The sequence below is a fragment of the Pipistrellus kuhlii genome, unplaced genomic scaffold (assembly GCF_014108245.1).
Source record: "Pipistrellus kuhlii isolate mPipKuh1 unplaced genomic scaffold, mPipKuh1.p scaffold_m20_p_8, whole genome shotgun sequence".
In the NCBI taxonomy this organism is placed as follows: domain Eukaryota; kingdom Metazoa; phylum Chordata; class Mammalia; order Chiroptera; family Vespertilionidae; genus Pipistrellus; species Pipistrellus kuhlii.
Window position 1 is genome coordinate 66142208 of NW_023425584.1, and position 16581 is coordinate 66158788.

The window sequence follows — 16581 nt, forward strand, 5'->3', positions numbered from 1 at the left end:
CAATGTAAGAGAGACATATAGATTAGTTGCCCTCTGCACGTGCCCCAACTAGGTCTGGGGATCAAACTTGCAACCCAGGCACACGCCCTTGCAGGTTCAAACCTGCAACCCTTTGGTGCACAGACCAATGCTCCAACAACTGAACCACTCCAGCCAGGGCTAAATGCCTTTTAATCCTTGACCTATTGTCTAATGTACCCAGATTCACCTATGCAGTTTCTCTTTCTAGTGATTTCACATGTAGCACATCCTGAGGCAGTTGGAAAGAAGTCTGCATATATTTATATAATAACTAGAGGCCCAGTGCACAAAATTTGTACACAAGGGCTGGGACTGGGGTTGGGGGGGTGGTGTTTCAGCTCAGCCTGCATCCTCTCGCAATCTGGGACCCCTCAGGGGATGTTAGGCCTAAACCTGCAGTCGGACATCTCTCTCACAACCTGGATGCTGTATGCACTAGTGACCTTACTTTTCATACAGGTGAAAGGCATCTTGCTATTGTACGGGCAGCTACATTTTTTTGCCCTGATTATAAAAAGTAGTATATAACATGCTCCTTCTGAGACAGTAGTACCATTTTCCCCATCTTATGGGTAGAAAAACTGAGGCAGAGAGAAGTTAAGTAGTTGGCTTTGTCAAACGTTATAAGTGTCAGAATCAGGGCTGACCACAAAATGTGCAAGCCAGAGTCCATGCATGTCATCGCTGCATTGACTTGTTTTTTCAGTGTTAGAGTAGCCTTGCCAGGTTTTAATTTTTAAATCTAAGAGACTGTTCCCAAAATATAGGGTAGGTCCCGAGGCCTGGCCGGTGATCAGGGCCATCTGTGGGGCAAGTAGTGGGCTGGTGATCAGGGGGGTGGGCCTGGCTGGCACTCGCCTTGGCTGGTGGCCTGGCTCCGCCTGCTGGCCGGCCCCACCTTCTGATCGCAGCTGCTGGTCACCTCCCTCTGCGGGGGAAGTGGGGTTGGTGGGGGAAGAACAGTGCATGTCATAATGACCAGTTGTTCTGCAAGGTTGTTCCACCATTTGGTTGATTTGCACATTAGGGTTTTATTATCTAGAATGGTTTCAGAGTAGCTCTTCTGAAGTCTCAATCTAAGAGTGCATAAAACAAAGACTGTAACAAAAAAGTTCTCAGAAAATAGTGTTTGGAATTGGTATAAACTAGTGGACTTGAGCTGCAATAAGACAACTGACGGCACTTAGATGGCCATTCCCATTTGAGTCAACTTGAAGAGGTGAGCCCAGAAACCTGAATATTTAGATAAGCTCCTCTGGGAGGCAGACATTGCCAGGTAAGGGAATTATACTCCTGCTGATCACCACTTAGCTCACCAACAGGAAGGCAATCAAAATAAGAGAGGCACTACCCTTCCCTACTTATATCGTCTTTGCTAACCTTAATTTCCTACAGATACACCTTCTTACAGAAGAATATATGAGAAGTGATAATTTTTGAAGAAGCGTTAAAATCTTTTGAACACTACGAACATGGGATTAATAAACATATCAAACATGTTTTATATTCTGATAAGATGTAAAGAGTACTTTTAAATAGGGGATCATCTTTGATATATATAGTCTTTAAAATACAATCTTTTGTCTCTAGTCAAGAGAATAGAGACTTAGAAGTGATATTTAAATTGAATTTAATCCAACACAAAGTGTCATATAACCTCCACCTTCCCAGAAATAGTCATTTCATCTTATTTAAGGACATGGAAATTATTGTGACCTAAGTCTTCATTCTGGAATATGAGTGTTTGGACAAGTTAGGCACACAGCAAAGAGTTAGAAGTTCTACCACCAGAACAGCATTTTGAAAATGCTAAAGCCAACTCGATTCTCCATCCAGCAATTCAATAAGAACTGCTAAAATTTAGTTTAATTAGGCCTCGACTCTGGATACTCTTGGTGTTTGGTATCTATGACTTTGGGGTCATTACATTTTTCCCTGGAGAGCTGTCCATGATACACAAGCTCTTCTTTCTGAGTCATTCAGTTTGCTTGGGCAACTCTACTTTCGGGATCAAGGAAGCTCAACATTGTGGTCACCAGCTCTGGAAGGTCAAAATCATGTTTCCATCCCCAGTCCTTACGAGCATTGCTGTCATCGAATTTCATCGGCCAACTCTCCGCTAGGAAAAGGTACAGAAAGAGTAGGTTAAGGTTTTCAGGCTCTATTGTAGAATTGCAAAAAGGCCTAGAACACTTTATGTAATAATCTATCATATAAGGTACCATAAGAGAAATTCCCCCTTTGAGCAGACCAGAGCAGCTGCTATGCGCATACATAGTCACTCTCTTAGATTAGAAGATTGTATTATATATCTACTGTCAGACACTGTGAATTGTCACATACTATTAAAATCTCACACAAGCTCATAAGATACGAATCTTATAGGCAAAGGCTGTGGTAGGCAAACTGCACATGCGGCTCTTTGGCCCCTTGGGTGTGGCTCTCCCACAAAATATCATGGCCTGGGCAAGTCTATTTAAAGAAGTGGCGTTAGAAGTTTAAGTTTAAAAAATGTGGCTCTCAAAAGAAATTTCAATCGTTGTACTGTTGATATTTGGCTCTGTGGACTAACGAGTTTGCCGATCACTGGGCAAAAATGCCCAGGGCCACAGAGTGGCACGGTCACGGCATTTGAAAATCGAGGGCTCCTTTCCTGCCATGTCTGCTTGTTACATGTTGAAACTGTAAGATGGTGAAATGCTGACAAGCTGTTTATTTGGAATGAAACTATTCCACCCACTTTAGATATCATCTCCCAAAATGGCAGCATCTGAGGGCTCTGACTCAACAGCTCCTTCTCCAGAAGGTGCCAGGACCCACAGGAAGGCTTCATGCTCTACTTATCCTCCGAGGATACTCAGTGCAGAGTGAAGCTTAACCTTGGTTTGAAGGGGTCTACAATGATGTACCAACCTATGGCCTGTCGAACAGAATCCACTTTGTACGTGATCTGGAATTCCGGCATGTGCTTAAGAACCTCCTGGGCCAGCTCTTCGGGGCAGAAGCTCATGGCATTGATGTTGTAGGTCCGAAGAGAGAGGGACTCTGCCGGGGCCTCCATGACTTCCAGGGTGGCCCTGAGGCAGTCATCAATGTACATCATTGGGAGCCTTGTGCTGGGTTTCAGGTAGCACTCATACTTGCCATCCTTTATGGCATCGTGGAAAATCTGGACTGCATAGTCTGAAAGAAAGTCCTGTCAGTGGCTCTTCTTAGAACAAAATCATGAGTGAGTCTCTTGGATTAAGGCAGTGGTTCTCAAACATCTTAGTCTCCAAACCTCTCTATTCTCTCTCTCTCTTTTTTAATGTATTTTTATTGATTTAAAGAGGATCAGAGAGGGTGAGATGGATAGAAACATCAATGATGAGAGAGAATCGGTAAGCTGCCTCCTGCACACCCAACACTGGGGATCAACACCACAACCCAGGCATGTGCCCTGACTGGGAATTGAACCGTGATCTCCTGGTTTATAGGTTGACGCTCAGCCACTGAGCCATGCCACCAGGGCCTTCTCTGTGCTCTTTTAAAAAACCACAAAAATATCCAATGAGATATTTTTCATGTGAATTATATTAATATTTACAGTATCAGGAATTAACTGAGAAAAATGTTTAAATATTACATTTTAAAATGACAATAACAGACCATTATATATTCATATGTATGACATTCTATATGAAAAAGGAGGTATTTTCCAAACAAAACAAAAAAATTTAGAATGACATGTTTTATCCTTTAAAAAATCTCTTTACTGTCTGATTAAGAGAAGACCACTGTCCCCTATCTGCTTCTGCATTCAGTCTGCTGTGCTACTGCACATCATGCAGCCTGAGGGAAATGCCACAGTGCACTTGGAGAGTGAAAAGGGCAAATAACAGCTTACTCTTGATATGACAATAGTTTTGGACTCTTGGGCCCTTTGAAAAAGCCTCAGGGATACACAGGGGTTCCCATACTTGGAGAAGCACCACTCTAAGGCAAGGGTGTTTTAATTAATTAATAATGTTAATACTGACTTGTTGTTCCACCTAGCCATGCATTCACTGGAATGTGCTCTGACTGGAGATTGAACCTCCAACCACCTGAGCTATCCAGCCAGTACTAGGCAAAAGCTATTTAAAAGTAACCAAAACCAGCCAGGACTGGTTTTGCTCAATGGATAGAGCGTCGGCTTGGGGACTGAAGGGTCCCAGGTTTGATTCCGGTCAAGGGCATGTACCTTGATTATGGGCAGATCCCCAGTAGGGGGTGTGCAAGAGGCAGCTGATTGATGACTCTCTCTCATCGATGTTTCTAACTCTCTATCTCTCTCCTTTCCTCTCTGTACAAAATTAATAAAATATATTAAAAATAAATAAATAAATAAATAAAAATAAAAGTAACCAAAACCAAAGCCTCTTTTAAAATCCTTAGATTTTTCAAGTATCTTTTATAGTGTATCTCAGGACCCTTCATATGAGAAGGAATTCTAATGTAGGAGTTAGGAAATATAATGCGTGCTTGAGCCCAAATGAATAATAATCATGGTGATGCTTATTTCCTTTTAAATATGTCTTCCTACACTATGAGTAACAAATTTGTTCCTGAATATTAACCATTTGATTCCAGCACTGTGCACCAAGTGGCCCATCCTGAGCTGGGTTTCCAACACCGGCATAAGCTGCCCTTAGCTAGTGTAAGTCAATAGTGTTCCATGAGCTTCTCAGATGCACTTCCTGGAGGGGATTCAGAAACTCCAGTTAGCATACCTCTAAAAGAGATAGCAGATCCATCACACTATTCCCTATCTTACAAACAAAAGAAATAGAAGCTCTGGTCTGTGCAGCTCAGTTGGATGAGTGTCATCGCATGCACCAAAAGCTCTCTGATTCCCCATCAGGGCACATGCCTGGGTTGCAGGCTCAATCTCCAGTAGTAGCCATGCAGGAGGCAGCCTATCTATGTTTCTTTCCCACAACTGATGTTCCTCTCTCACTCTCTCCCTTCCTTTCTATCTCTAAATATCAATTTTTAAAAAAACATTTTTTTTCTTCTTAATAAGAAAGAAATAGGAAGCAACACTTACCAGTTGTCCCTCCTCCAGGTTCAGAGTCAGCCGAAATGATGCCAGGATATCTCAGGCATCGGAAATCTAACCCATACCGGTAATAATAATACTGCAAAAGAAAGAAAACTTAGTTTAAAAAGAACCTTTCAAATCAGATAGAGCAATGCAAAGAAATAACAGCCTTTTTTTCTGAAATATCATCCCATGCAGTTATATTAAAATTCTGCTGAAGGAAAGGAAGACTCTAGAATTTCTAACAGACTCGTTTTTCTTTAATAAAGAACTTCAACTTTTATCTTCAAAGAATCATTATCCTGGGGTTACATCAACATTGTAAATAAATAGTAACTCAGCCCACAGTAGGTATTTCCACCCTTTTCTGGGGAAGAGTTCCTGCTCATTGCCCTGCACAATTCTCCCTAAGCAGGTCCCTGCACGGCAGCACTGGGAAGAGTACAGGGGAGGACAGCGGGTGACGGGAGAGCAACGACTGTGACATCAGCTGAAGGATCAGACACCAACTAAAATTTGCTAGAGAGTTATAAAGACGAAGGTAAAAGAATAAAACCAGCCCTGGCTGTTTGCTCAGTTGATTGGATCATCAGCCCATATATCCTAAAGTTGTGGGTTTGATTGCTGATCAGGGCACATATACCTAGGTTGTGGTTTCCATCCCTGGTTAGGCCCAGCCGGCATGGCTCAGCGACTGAGCATCAACCTATGAACCAGGAGGTCACGATTCGCTTTCTAGCCAGGGCACATGCCCAGGTTGTAGGCTCGATCACTGAGGGGTGTGCATGAGGCAAGCCAATCAATGATTCTTTCTCATCATTGATGTTTTTCTCTCTTTCTCCCCTCCTCTCTGAAATCAATAAGTGTATTTTTTTTTAAATCCCCAGATGGGTCCGGGACCGGTTTGGCTCAATGGATAGAGCATCGGCTTGGAGACTGAAGGGCCCCGGGTTCGATTCCGGTCAAGGGCATATACCTTGGTTGCGGGCATATCCCCAGTAGGGGATGTGCAAGAGGCAGCTGATCAATGACTCTCTCTCATTGATGTTTCTAACTCTCTCTCTCCCTTCCACTCTGTACAAAAATCAATAAAATATATTTTAAAATAAATAAATAAATAAATAAATAAATAAATTAAATTAAATCCCTAGATGGGCCCTGCAGGAGGCAACCAATCATTGTTTATCTCTCCCTCTCTCTGTGTCTGTCTGTCTCTCTCTCTCAAAATTAATAAACAAAAATAAAAATAAAAACATATCCTCAGGTGAGGATTAAAATATTATTTAAAGTTACCAACAACAACTACCAATAATGGGAGAAGAACGGAACAAATAAAAGGGCAGCAAATGCCCTTTGAGCAGCCTCTAGGAAGTGTTGAGTGGTACCATATGGCTGAGGGCAGGGACATTCTTGTGGAGCTATCTGTACATGCCGTTTTGCAAACATAATCAGTTTATGAGCATTTTGGGGGGCTGGGATGGGGAAGGGGAAGTCCCTCCAAGGATAAACCAGCAGGTGTCTGAGGCAAAAGAACAAAAAATGAAAACACGGAGTCATCTTGCCATGCGTACCTCCCCCATGAGCTCGGCGTGGACCTTGGAGACCCCGTAGATCGTCCTGGGTCTCTGAATGCAGAGATCAGGGGTTGGGTCCCGGGGAGAAGTAGGTCCGAAAGCTCCGATCGTGCTGGGCACAAACAATCGCAAATTGTGTTCCAAGGCGATGTCCAGAACATTATGTAATCCTGAAACCAACATCATAGTATCACAACTGAGCAACCTCTTGCTGAAGAACTGGAAAAATCGACAAACAGGTCATACTGGGCAAGACCCAGAGACTTACCAGTGATATTTACTGCTTTTGCCAAGGATACGTTTGTTTCTCCGACCGCACTGAGCAAAGCGCCATAGTGAATCAACCAGGTGATGCGGTGATTTACCACTATCTCTCGGAGATTCTTGTAATCCAGAACGTCGGAATAAATAAATGGGCCTACAAGGAACATGGTGAAGCCACAGAAGTGAGAAGTTCGGGGTTTGAAAAACTAAATGGTCCTCCCCACTCCTTGACTTGTGAATTCCTTTAATACCAACTTGGTAACTGAACCACTTCGACACTATTGGGCATTTTATTTATGGAAGAATCACCAACCACAACCACCTCACAGCTGACAACAGCTAATGCTTATAAAGACTCAGACTTGCAGGCACTGCTCTAAGGGCTTTCTGTATATGTAGCTCTCACACAGCCTTTGAGGTAGATACGGAGGCACAGAGAGGTTAAGAACTTGCCAGAATCAGAGTAAGTTGGAGAAATATGGTCACAACCAGGCAATTGGCTCCAGTCATCATTGTTAACATCAACCCTACATGCAGAGTGATTTCACTCTACTTAAAAGTAACATTTTTAAAGGAAGAAGAGAAATGGGTTTAAAAACCAAAACAAAATACCGTGGTACAGAACAGTGATTTTCAACCAATATGCCACAAGAACTTTTAAAACATGCTCTTTAGTCTGGGAACCTGATCTCTTTTTCCTTAGATTGTCAAATAAAAAAATGGCCCTATTCAGTTTGGCTCAATGGATAGAGCATTAGCCTGCTGACTAAAGGGTCCCTTGTTTGATTCCAGTCAAGGGCACATGTCAGGGTAACCAGTGCCATCCCCATGCAGGAGGCAGCCAATCAGTGATTCTCTCATTATTGATGTTTCTATCTCTCCTCTCTCCCTTCCTCTCTCTGAAATCAATAAAAATATATTTTTTTAAATGCAATAGCCAATACAACAATAGCTATCTGGTATGAATGAATCAAAATTATAACTATTCTTTTTGTCAGATAGGAAAAACTATATATTTTAGAGTGTCACAGAATTTTAGTAATTAATTTATGTGTACAATGAGATGTAAAGGTTGAAAATCACTAGTATAGAAGAACCACAAATCATGAATTTAGCCGAAACCGGTTTGGCTCAGTGGTAGAGCGTCGGTCTGTGGACTGAAAGGTCCCGGGTTCGATTCCAGTCAAGGGCATGTACCTTGGTTGCGGGCACATCCCCAGTGGGGGGTGTGCAAGAGGCAGCTGGTCGATGTTTCTCTCTCATCGATGTTTCTAGCTCTCTATCTCTCTCCCTTCCTCTCTGTAAAAAAATCAATAAAATATATTTTTAAAAAATCATGATTTTATAGTACCCTGTTAATTTGGAGGTAAAACTGATTTTATTCAATGCCAATTTTCCCATTATAGCAAATTACCATTCTTCCCCTCCATAAACAGCAAAAGAATGGTATTGAACCAGAAAGAATCAGAAGACATTATAAAAATATTTCTGATTTAGTGGAGTTAGGAGAGTTTGAGATTTTTGTGTGTGTATGTGTGTGTGCGCGCACGTGTGTGTGTGTGTGTGTGTGTGTGTGTGTATACACAGTAGATTAAGAGCAAGTCTATGTTGAAATATGAGGATTAATTTCTCAAAAATTTTAAAGTTCCTCATTATAGGATTTGAGTTTTGTTTGCTGGCTCTCTGATCCAATAAGTTAACTAAAAACTAAAAACAAAAACAAAAAAAAAACAGGAAATGCTGTTTTGGCTGGTGTGGCTCAAGTGGTTGAACATCGACCTATGAACCAGGAGGTTGCATTTAGATTCCCCATCAGGGCACATGCCCAGGTTGCGCACTCCATCCCCAGTAGGGGGCGTGCAGGATCAATGATTCTCTCTCATTATTGATGTTTCTATCTTTCTCCCTCTCCCTTTCCCTTCCTCTCTAAAATCAATCAATATATATATGCTAAAAGGACAGTAATCAATGTTTTTATTCCAAAGATACTACTCCACGTGATAGCCAAAGATGTTATTAAAAAACTTTACATTCAGCACTCTCATATTCTTGTCACACTTGAATGAGCAGCAGCATGACTATAGACATTTTACAGAACTACCAAGGGCACCTCTGTGCCTCAGTACTTCTCCTCTAATGCACATGCCTGGTTAAGAGCTGTGGCACACAGATTCCATGAGCTGCTTCCCTAACTGCACTTTGGAAAGTAAAGATAAAAACAAAAGCAATGGTCTCTCACCACTATGGAACACCTGGTCGGAGGGTTTTCTTATGTCAGTCAAAATCACATTGTCCGTCCCAAAGTGTTCCCTAAAGGGAAAATCAATACACATGAGTTGGTACAGCTAGGATATAATTGGTTCTATGAAAACAATCTTTCAAATAAGAACTGTATCTTGCAATCAGCCTTTGAGTCCCCCTTATCTTTTCCCCCATGCCTTTTCTCCCTCTTCTTTCCAAACACACACACCGGTCAGTTCTGACCGCATTCAGGCCTCCCTCTCCCTTTCACAGCCCCATCTTCTGTTCCTACTTCCACCCCTTAGCATCCCTATATTTGCCATCAATTTCTTCCCTGTACCCATAAGTTTACCTCACCCTCCCCATTCTTCTCTTCTTGCTCTTATTTTTTCATCCCGCTCCCTCTAAATCCCACACTATTCCTTGTCATACTTCCCTCTGCCCCTAAACATCTAAAAATCAAGTGATTCATTTAGAGTTAGGTGTCTTACTCTGTCTAAGTGAGAAAAGAGAGGGCGCAAAGGACCAGTGTGGGAGATGTTGAGCCAAAAGACCTGCCACAGTGTCTATGATATTAAGAGGCCAAAGGAAATATATTCTAAACATTTGCCACTGTAGATATGCCATCTTAAAAATAGGAAGGGGGAGGACAGATTAAATGGTACCAAAGACAAAGGTCCTATACTCAAGAACTCAGATTTCAAATTTCTGCTTTTAGGGTTCTTACCTTAATAAGGTAGCAAGCCCCACTCCAAGCTGGCCAAGACCCCCTAAGAAAAGGGGGGGGGGAAAAGTAAAACTTTAATCCAAATCTAACCAAAGCAATTATTCCCAGAAAGTAATAATGAAATAAAGCTATAGTTATAATCTTATCTAATTAGATAAAGTGCCAGGTTGGACTGATAGAATTGAATTACCTCCTCCCAGTGAAGACAGAAATTGATACAGCTAAGATTAGTTCCAGAGACAAACCTCTCTCCAGCACAAAGTCGCTGGAGGGAAGAAAGGGTGTTAAGAAGAGAAAAATCACAAGAAAGCCAGACAACCTCCTAGCTCTTGGGGCCAGAAGTTTGTTCCCAGCTTTGTCTTTGTTTTCCGATCGCTCTGAAGCTTGTCTACTACTAGTTCCAAAACACTCAGACAAATATATAGTTTGTCTCAGTCTCTGGTGAGGTTTCCCAGAACCCCATCCTCCATCAAAACTGGAGTGGGATGTGAAAGGAGAAAGAGGGGGGACAAACCAAGAAGGTATCTGAAAAAAGGGGCAGATAAATGAGTCAACAAAAAGGCATTAAAAGAAATAAAATGGCATTAAAAATGTTACTGATAGAAATGGGAGAGTTGGTGGGGCTGGGAGCACATTTGAAGGAACATACCATAAATTTCATTTGGGAGAAATGAATGAGGCAGGAAGATACAGGAAGTAGGATTTCTTGTAAACACGGGTTAACATGGGACTGAAACCAGGCCCACTGATGCTCACCTGGGCCCTGGAAGATGTTTTGTTGGTGGACGTAGGAGGGAGTAAAACAGCAGACAACAAGCAGAGCGAATCAGAGAGCAAAGTGCAGAGGGGAACCCACAACACTTGAAACCTTCACAGCAGAAGAGAAAGAAGCAGTAAAAGGAACACACACACACACACACACACACACACACACACACAGTGAGAGTTGTAATAAGGATCATGACTAAAAGCCAAGGGAAGAAAACCTGGTTAAGAAGGAAATAAAAATGTCAATTAAATCAGAGATGGGCTTCAGTTGGCTGGAAGTATGTGGGAGTGAAGTTTGCAGAGGCAAGTACAAAATCAGGCACTGGGTGTACAAGGGATACGGAGGATTAGGTAACAAGTGTCAATGAGATGGTAACATGAGATGATGGGAGTGAGCTCCTCCAGGAAGGCCCTAACTCATCTTTTCTGTCGCCAACACACAAACATGTAGTAATTGCTTGGGATGAATGACACCGAGTTTAGGTTGAGAAATTTCGACAAGAAAAGATGCTCCTGATTTCAGAATCCATGCTCTCATCCTGCACATTCGCATGAGCCTTTGCACACAAGACGATCCTAATAAGGCAGTAGAACTGAGACCACAACAGCTTTTGGTTCCCCAGCTACCTAGTTCCTCCCTCAGATAATTAAAAATTATAGCAGGGAGCCCTGACTGGTGAAGTTCAATGGTTAGAGTCTTTGATTCCAGATCAAGGGCTCATACCTGGGTTCAAATTCAATCCCTGGCTCCCCTTAGGGCATGTGCAAGAGGCAAACAATCGATGTGCCTTTCTCACATTAATGTTCCTCTCTCTCTCTCCCTCTCTCTCTCTTTTCCCCTATCCCTTCCTCCCTTCCACTCTCTTTGAAAACCAATGGGTAAAACATCCTTGGGTGAGGATTAACAACAAAAATTATGGCAGGGAAAATAAGAGCTGGCAACAGTGATGAAATAAAGATCAGAGATTTGCAATATTCTGGAGGAAGTCAAAAGCAGAAAAGATAGTCTGTGATTAATAAATGTTCCCTGAAAGCATGTCAAACATTCCAAAAACAAATGCACAACCACGCAGAAGCTGCACAGAAGATAAAATAATCAAGCCACAAATTCAACCTGTAATTAAGACCCGTGGTGGCCGGTCTGTTCCAGATAGAGACCCAGAGTGGAAGTTGGCATCTGCTGGAATGTGCCAAGAGGAGGTGCCCAGGACCCGGCCAGGCAGGAAAGCTGCTCTGTAGCCACCGGCAGGGCTCTGCAGCATCTGGCCCATAACTCGCTGCAGCATCCTAAGGACCGGCATTTTCTCAAATACCCTGCAAGAAAAAAGGAGCAGAGTTCATTGTGGAACCTTTATGTCCCAAACCCTCATAACAAACTCCTTAACCAGAATTAACATTAAGATTGTCAGCTCACTAGGGAGTGGGCAGGGAGAGGCCAATGGCGGGGGGCAGGGGAGGGAAGTAGACATATGTAACATTTTCAAAAACAAAGAATTAAAAAAAAATTGTCAGCTCACGAGCAAAGCCATGTTTTGAATTCATGAATTGAACTAAAGAGACTGCTGAGTGTGCCAGTCAAGAGCCCACTGGAGCAGAGCCCTGTGAAAAGGGGATAAACTACTCCTCTTGCAAAGTGCAGGCAAACAAAAGCTGGACGGAGATTTAGAATTGGTAGTGTACAATGCTGGCATCAACTGGGCTCTCATGTCACCACGGACTTTACCACATATAAGGTCATACACACCAAAAACACTAAGTCAATGGATCCTAGAGAAGGCTTTAATACTTACAACTGTTTCCATCACAGAGCACAGATAGGTCCCACGTTAAATAACACAGTGCCGCCTAACCAGCACGGCTCAGTGGTGGAGCGTTGACTTATGAACCAGGTCAAGGTTTGATTCCCAGTCGAGGCACATGCTGGGGCGTGCAGGAGGCAGCAGATCAATGATTCTCTCATTATTCATGCTTCTATATCTCTCTTCTTCTCCCTTCCTCTTTGAAAACAATAAAAATATGCTTTTAAAAATAACAATAACATGCCAAAACCGGTTTGGCTCAGTGGATAGAGCATCAGCCTACGGACTGAAAGGTCCCAGGTTCGATTCCGGTCAAGGGCATGTACCTTGGATATAAAGGGGATATGCAAGAGGCAGCTGATTGATGATTTTCTCTCATTGATGTTTCTAAATTTCTATTTCTCTCTCTTCCTCTCTGTAAAAAATCAATAAAATATATTTTTTTAAAAATAAAATAACAATAACATAGGAGGTGTGCAAGAGGCAGCTGATTGATGATTCTCTCTCATCGATGTTTCTAACTTTCTATCCCTCTCTCTTCCTCTCTGTAAAAAATCAATAAAATATATTTTAGCAATAACAATAACAATAACATAGTGCTCTGTAACACTCAAATGTTATCTTGAATGAACCAGACTAGAAAAGCAGATGATTAGGGTAAAATGGCCCCCAGCAATATTCAGTAAGCTGTGACTAATTTCTGTTTCAATGCCATCACTTTAGGAAGAATCATTTAGAAAAATCTATTTTCTTCTCAGATCATGCATATTTTATTTCAGTCTGGCTCCTCCTCTCCTTCAACTTTTGCACTGACTGACCATGAAATCAGTTCTAGCCCCAAGAGGTCAATCAAGATGGTCCAATTAGCTCTGCTGGAGTGGCTCAGTGGTTGAGCATTGACCTATGAATCAGGAGGTCACATGCCTGGGTTTCGGGCTCAACACCTAATAGGGAGCATTGTAGGAAGGAGGGGGATAATAAATCTCTCTCATCATTGATGTTTCTATCTCTGTCCTCTCTAAAATCAATAAAAATATATTAAAAAAAAAAAAAAAAAAAAAGATGGTCCAATCATACATGGATTGAGACTGGACAATGCATACAGGGCTTCCATTTTCCCCATTCCATCCCCAGCAACAAGGTAGGCATGTCACAGGAGTAAATCAGAGCCCCAAAACTTGCAAACTTCCCACCTTCTAGTGTCAAGCCTTTAGCACTTGCAAACAGCCCCGTGGCCTCTTCTTCCCTCAGTTGTAAGACTTCCAGCAGAACTGGCAGATGAACCTTCAGAGCCGACTCTGGTGCTGGACCCTCAAAAGAGATAACCCAGATTTCAACCATTGTATATTGTACACCATGAAAGGAGAAAAGGTAACCACAGTTGAAAACATTTCCAGTTTAGGATCTGAATTTAGCCTACTGCCACACTCAACTCAGTGTCGAGTAGATAACAGTAATTCTAAATTAAAATGCCAGTGGTAGCCGAGACCTGTTTGGCTCAATGGATAGAGCGTCGGCTTGGGGACTGAAGGGTCCCGGGTTCGATTCCGGTCAAGGGCATGTACCTTGGTTGCGTGCATATCCCCAGTAGGGGGTGTGCAAGAGGCAGCTGATCGATGACTCTCTCTCATCGATGTTTCTAACTCTCTATCTCTCTCCCTTCCTCTCTGTACAAAATCAATAAAATATATTTTAATTTAAAAAAATTTTTTTAAATAATAAAATGCCAGAGGTAGCAGCTTTCTTGTAATCCTTAAAGTCCAAATTATAGGGGAGGAGGAGGGAACCTACCTTCTGAAAACATATGCTTTAACACCCTTTTATGAGCCATAAAAGGTTTAGTTCTTTAGGACAAAGAAAGAAATAAGGTTGGTGGAAGCATGGGGACATCTGTCAGATCAGTGGCTTGTTCCCCAGTATCAGATAGAGTCCTACAAAGTTCCCGAGGCTCTTGGTCCCAGCTAACTTTCCCAAACAAGCAGGAGAGAACTCTCACTGACACATCTCTGGCTCCATGCTCAGGGTCAGGATTGGAAGGGAGGCATCCAGGGTGTGCCATGTTACAGAAAAGGCCCAAGCTTCTCTTCAAGCATCCCTCAGGAGACCTTTGGGAGATCGTTTTTCAGCCAATCTTGACACCTGAGTCCAGGTAAGAACTTTGATTCTCAAAGTCACCTCTTTTAGCAAGTTCAAAGGGATCACGAGGAAGCCAAGAAATTAGATCTACCTGAACAGTTGGAACTCAAAGAGAGTTCTCAATCCCAAAAACAAAATAAATGGCAACAATTTAAAAGGTTTGCTTTTTGTTTGTTTTTAAAGGTTGAGGAGACTACAGTCAGGGAAAGGCAAACCCTGAAGATATGAAATAAGTACAACTCTATTCATCTCTTCTTTCCCTTCTTTAAGGGTTTGAAAGCATGAAGGTACAAATTTCTAATTAAATATAAAACTTTTCAGTTAAATAATTCATATTATTATTAAATTTACTAGTATACTAATTATTATTAGTGTACAATTCATAATTGAGTTAATACATCATATTTCACTAGTGTTACTAGCTAACATTTGATGCTCACTAGTGTGGAGTGTTTACTGCACTATCAAATTAACTCATGGCAGCCACCACCCCTCTTGGACCCAATTATTAACCACCAAGCGGCACTGTCCCTATTATGGGATTGCTTTGACAATGCATGGCCTTTAAAAACAGAAGCAAAACAAAACATTTCTAACCACCTACAGCAGATAGCTTTTCTAAGTCACGGTTATATTGCTACTGCAAGTTCAAGTTAATACGTATAAGGCAGCAGTTCTCAAGTTTCCTGGTCTTAGGACTCCTTTATACTCTTAAAAATTGAGGGCTATAAAGAGCTTTTCTTTATGTGGCTTATATCTAAGAATATTTTGCTGTATTAGAAAGCAAAACTGAGAAATGTGTGTGTGTTTTTTAATATAGTTTTATTGATTTCAGAGAGGAAAGGAGAGGAAGAGAGAGAAACATCAATGATGAGAGAGTATCATCCATTGGCTGCCTCCTACACAGCCCACACTGGGGATTGAGCCGGCAACCTGAGCAGGTGCCCTGACCAGGAATCGAACTGTGACCTTCTGGTTCATAGGTCGACATTCAACCACTGAGCAACTCCATCTGGGTGAGAAATGTTTAACATCTTAATTCATTTAAATCCAAAGAACATATTAACATTTGCCTTTGGCCTTGATCTGTTGTTTTGATTGAAATATATGAAGAAAATACATACACACACAACAAAATAGTGGAAAAAGGGTTTGGTCTTTAAAAAGCCTTTTCAGATCATTCCAGATACTAGTTTTTAATGTCCAAAACTCAACACATGATAGTTTCTTAAAGGTTAGTTGCCATAAGAACAGAAGCCATATCAATGAAATTTTCAGAACCCAGTATATTAAAACCCACTGGTCTATTTAATGCTTTGAATTGATTTGTTACCCCTACCTGGTTTTATAATTTCCTGCATTGGTCTTTTGGAAAATATTGGTTCAGGAAATTATGCAGAGCTTCCAAATGTTAAAAACACTTCACTATACAGTATCAAATCTTACTCTCTATCTTTAAATACTGAGAAAGTCTCAGGCTCACAGTGGTGGATACAAGTTAGTTGACAACAAATGCCATTAGTTTTTTCCTTGAAGTCACAGATTCACTTGTTGTTTTAGAAAATTCTAATTCTCCAGATATGAATAACCATAGTTTCTCATTCTTTGAGCAAAAGTGGTTCTCTATTGGAGGAAAAAAAAAAGTGTCCAGCCTTGGCCAAGTAGTTCAGTTGGTTGGAAGCATCGTCCCAATAGACAAGGTTGCAGGTTCAATCCCCAGCCAGGGCACATACAAGAATCAACTAATGAGTGCATAAAGAAGTGGAACAATAAACTGATATCTCCCCCCGCCCCCTCTCTCTCCTTTCCTGTCTGAAATCAATAAAAATACAGGGCACTGCTGACCAGGCTCACCTTCACGTCCCCTGGATTTTCCCACACCTTATTCTGTTTTAAAGACCAATCATGCTTATCAAACACATTTGCAAAGCAGTCTCAGCTGTCACTCTTCTGGTTCTTGAAATAACACGTGTTTTCTTACTACCGTTT

General features: G+C 41.7%; 1 protein-coding gene across 1 annotated transcript; it reads right to left on the reverse strand.

The window, feature by feature from the left end:
- Positions 1-1038: 1038 nt before the first annotated feature.
- LOC118711100 (L-threonine 3-dehydrogenase, mitochondrial-like) lies at positions 1039-11973 on the reverse strand. Its single transcript, XM_036424055.2, has 8 exons — positions 11772-11973; positions 9890-9932; positions 9161-9231; positions 6926-7075; positions 6655-6827; positions 5090-5180; positions 2935-3204; positions 1039-2140 (listed from the first exon to the last, which is right to left on the reverse strand). The coding sequence occupies exons 1-8, from the start codon at positions 11956-11958 to the stop codon at positions 2001-2003; spliced, it is 1125 nt and encodes a 374-aa protein (XP_036279948.2). The 5' UTR covers positions 11959-11973; the 3' UTR covers positions 1039-2000.
- Positions 11974-16581: the final 4608 nt, after the last annotated feature.

Coding starts and splice junctions, on each gene's coding strand:
- LOC118711100 (XM_036424055.2), bottom strand. CDS start 11,958: ATGCCGGTCCTTAGGATGCTGCAGCGAGTTATGGGCCAGATGCTGCAG. Junction 9,232..9,889: donor GGGCTTGCTACCTTATTAAG/GTAAGAACCCTA, acceptor TTTTCCCTTTAG/GGAACACTTTGGGACGGACA. Junction 2,141..2,934: donor TTCTGTTCGACAGGCCATAG/GTTGGTACATCA, acceptor ACCTTTTCCTAG/CGGAGAGTTGGCCGATGAAA.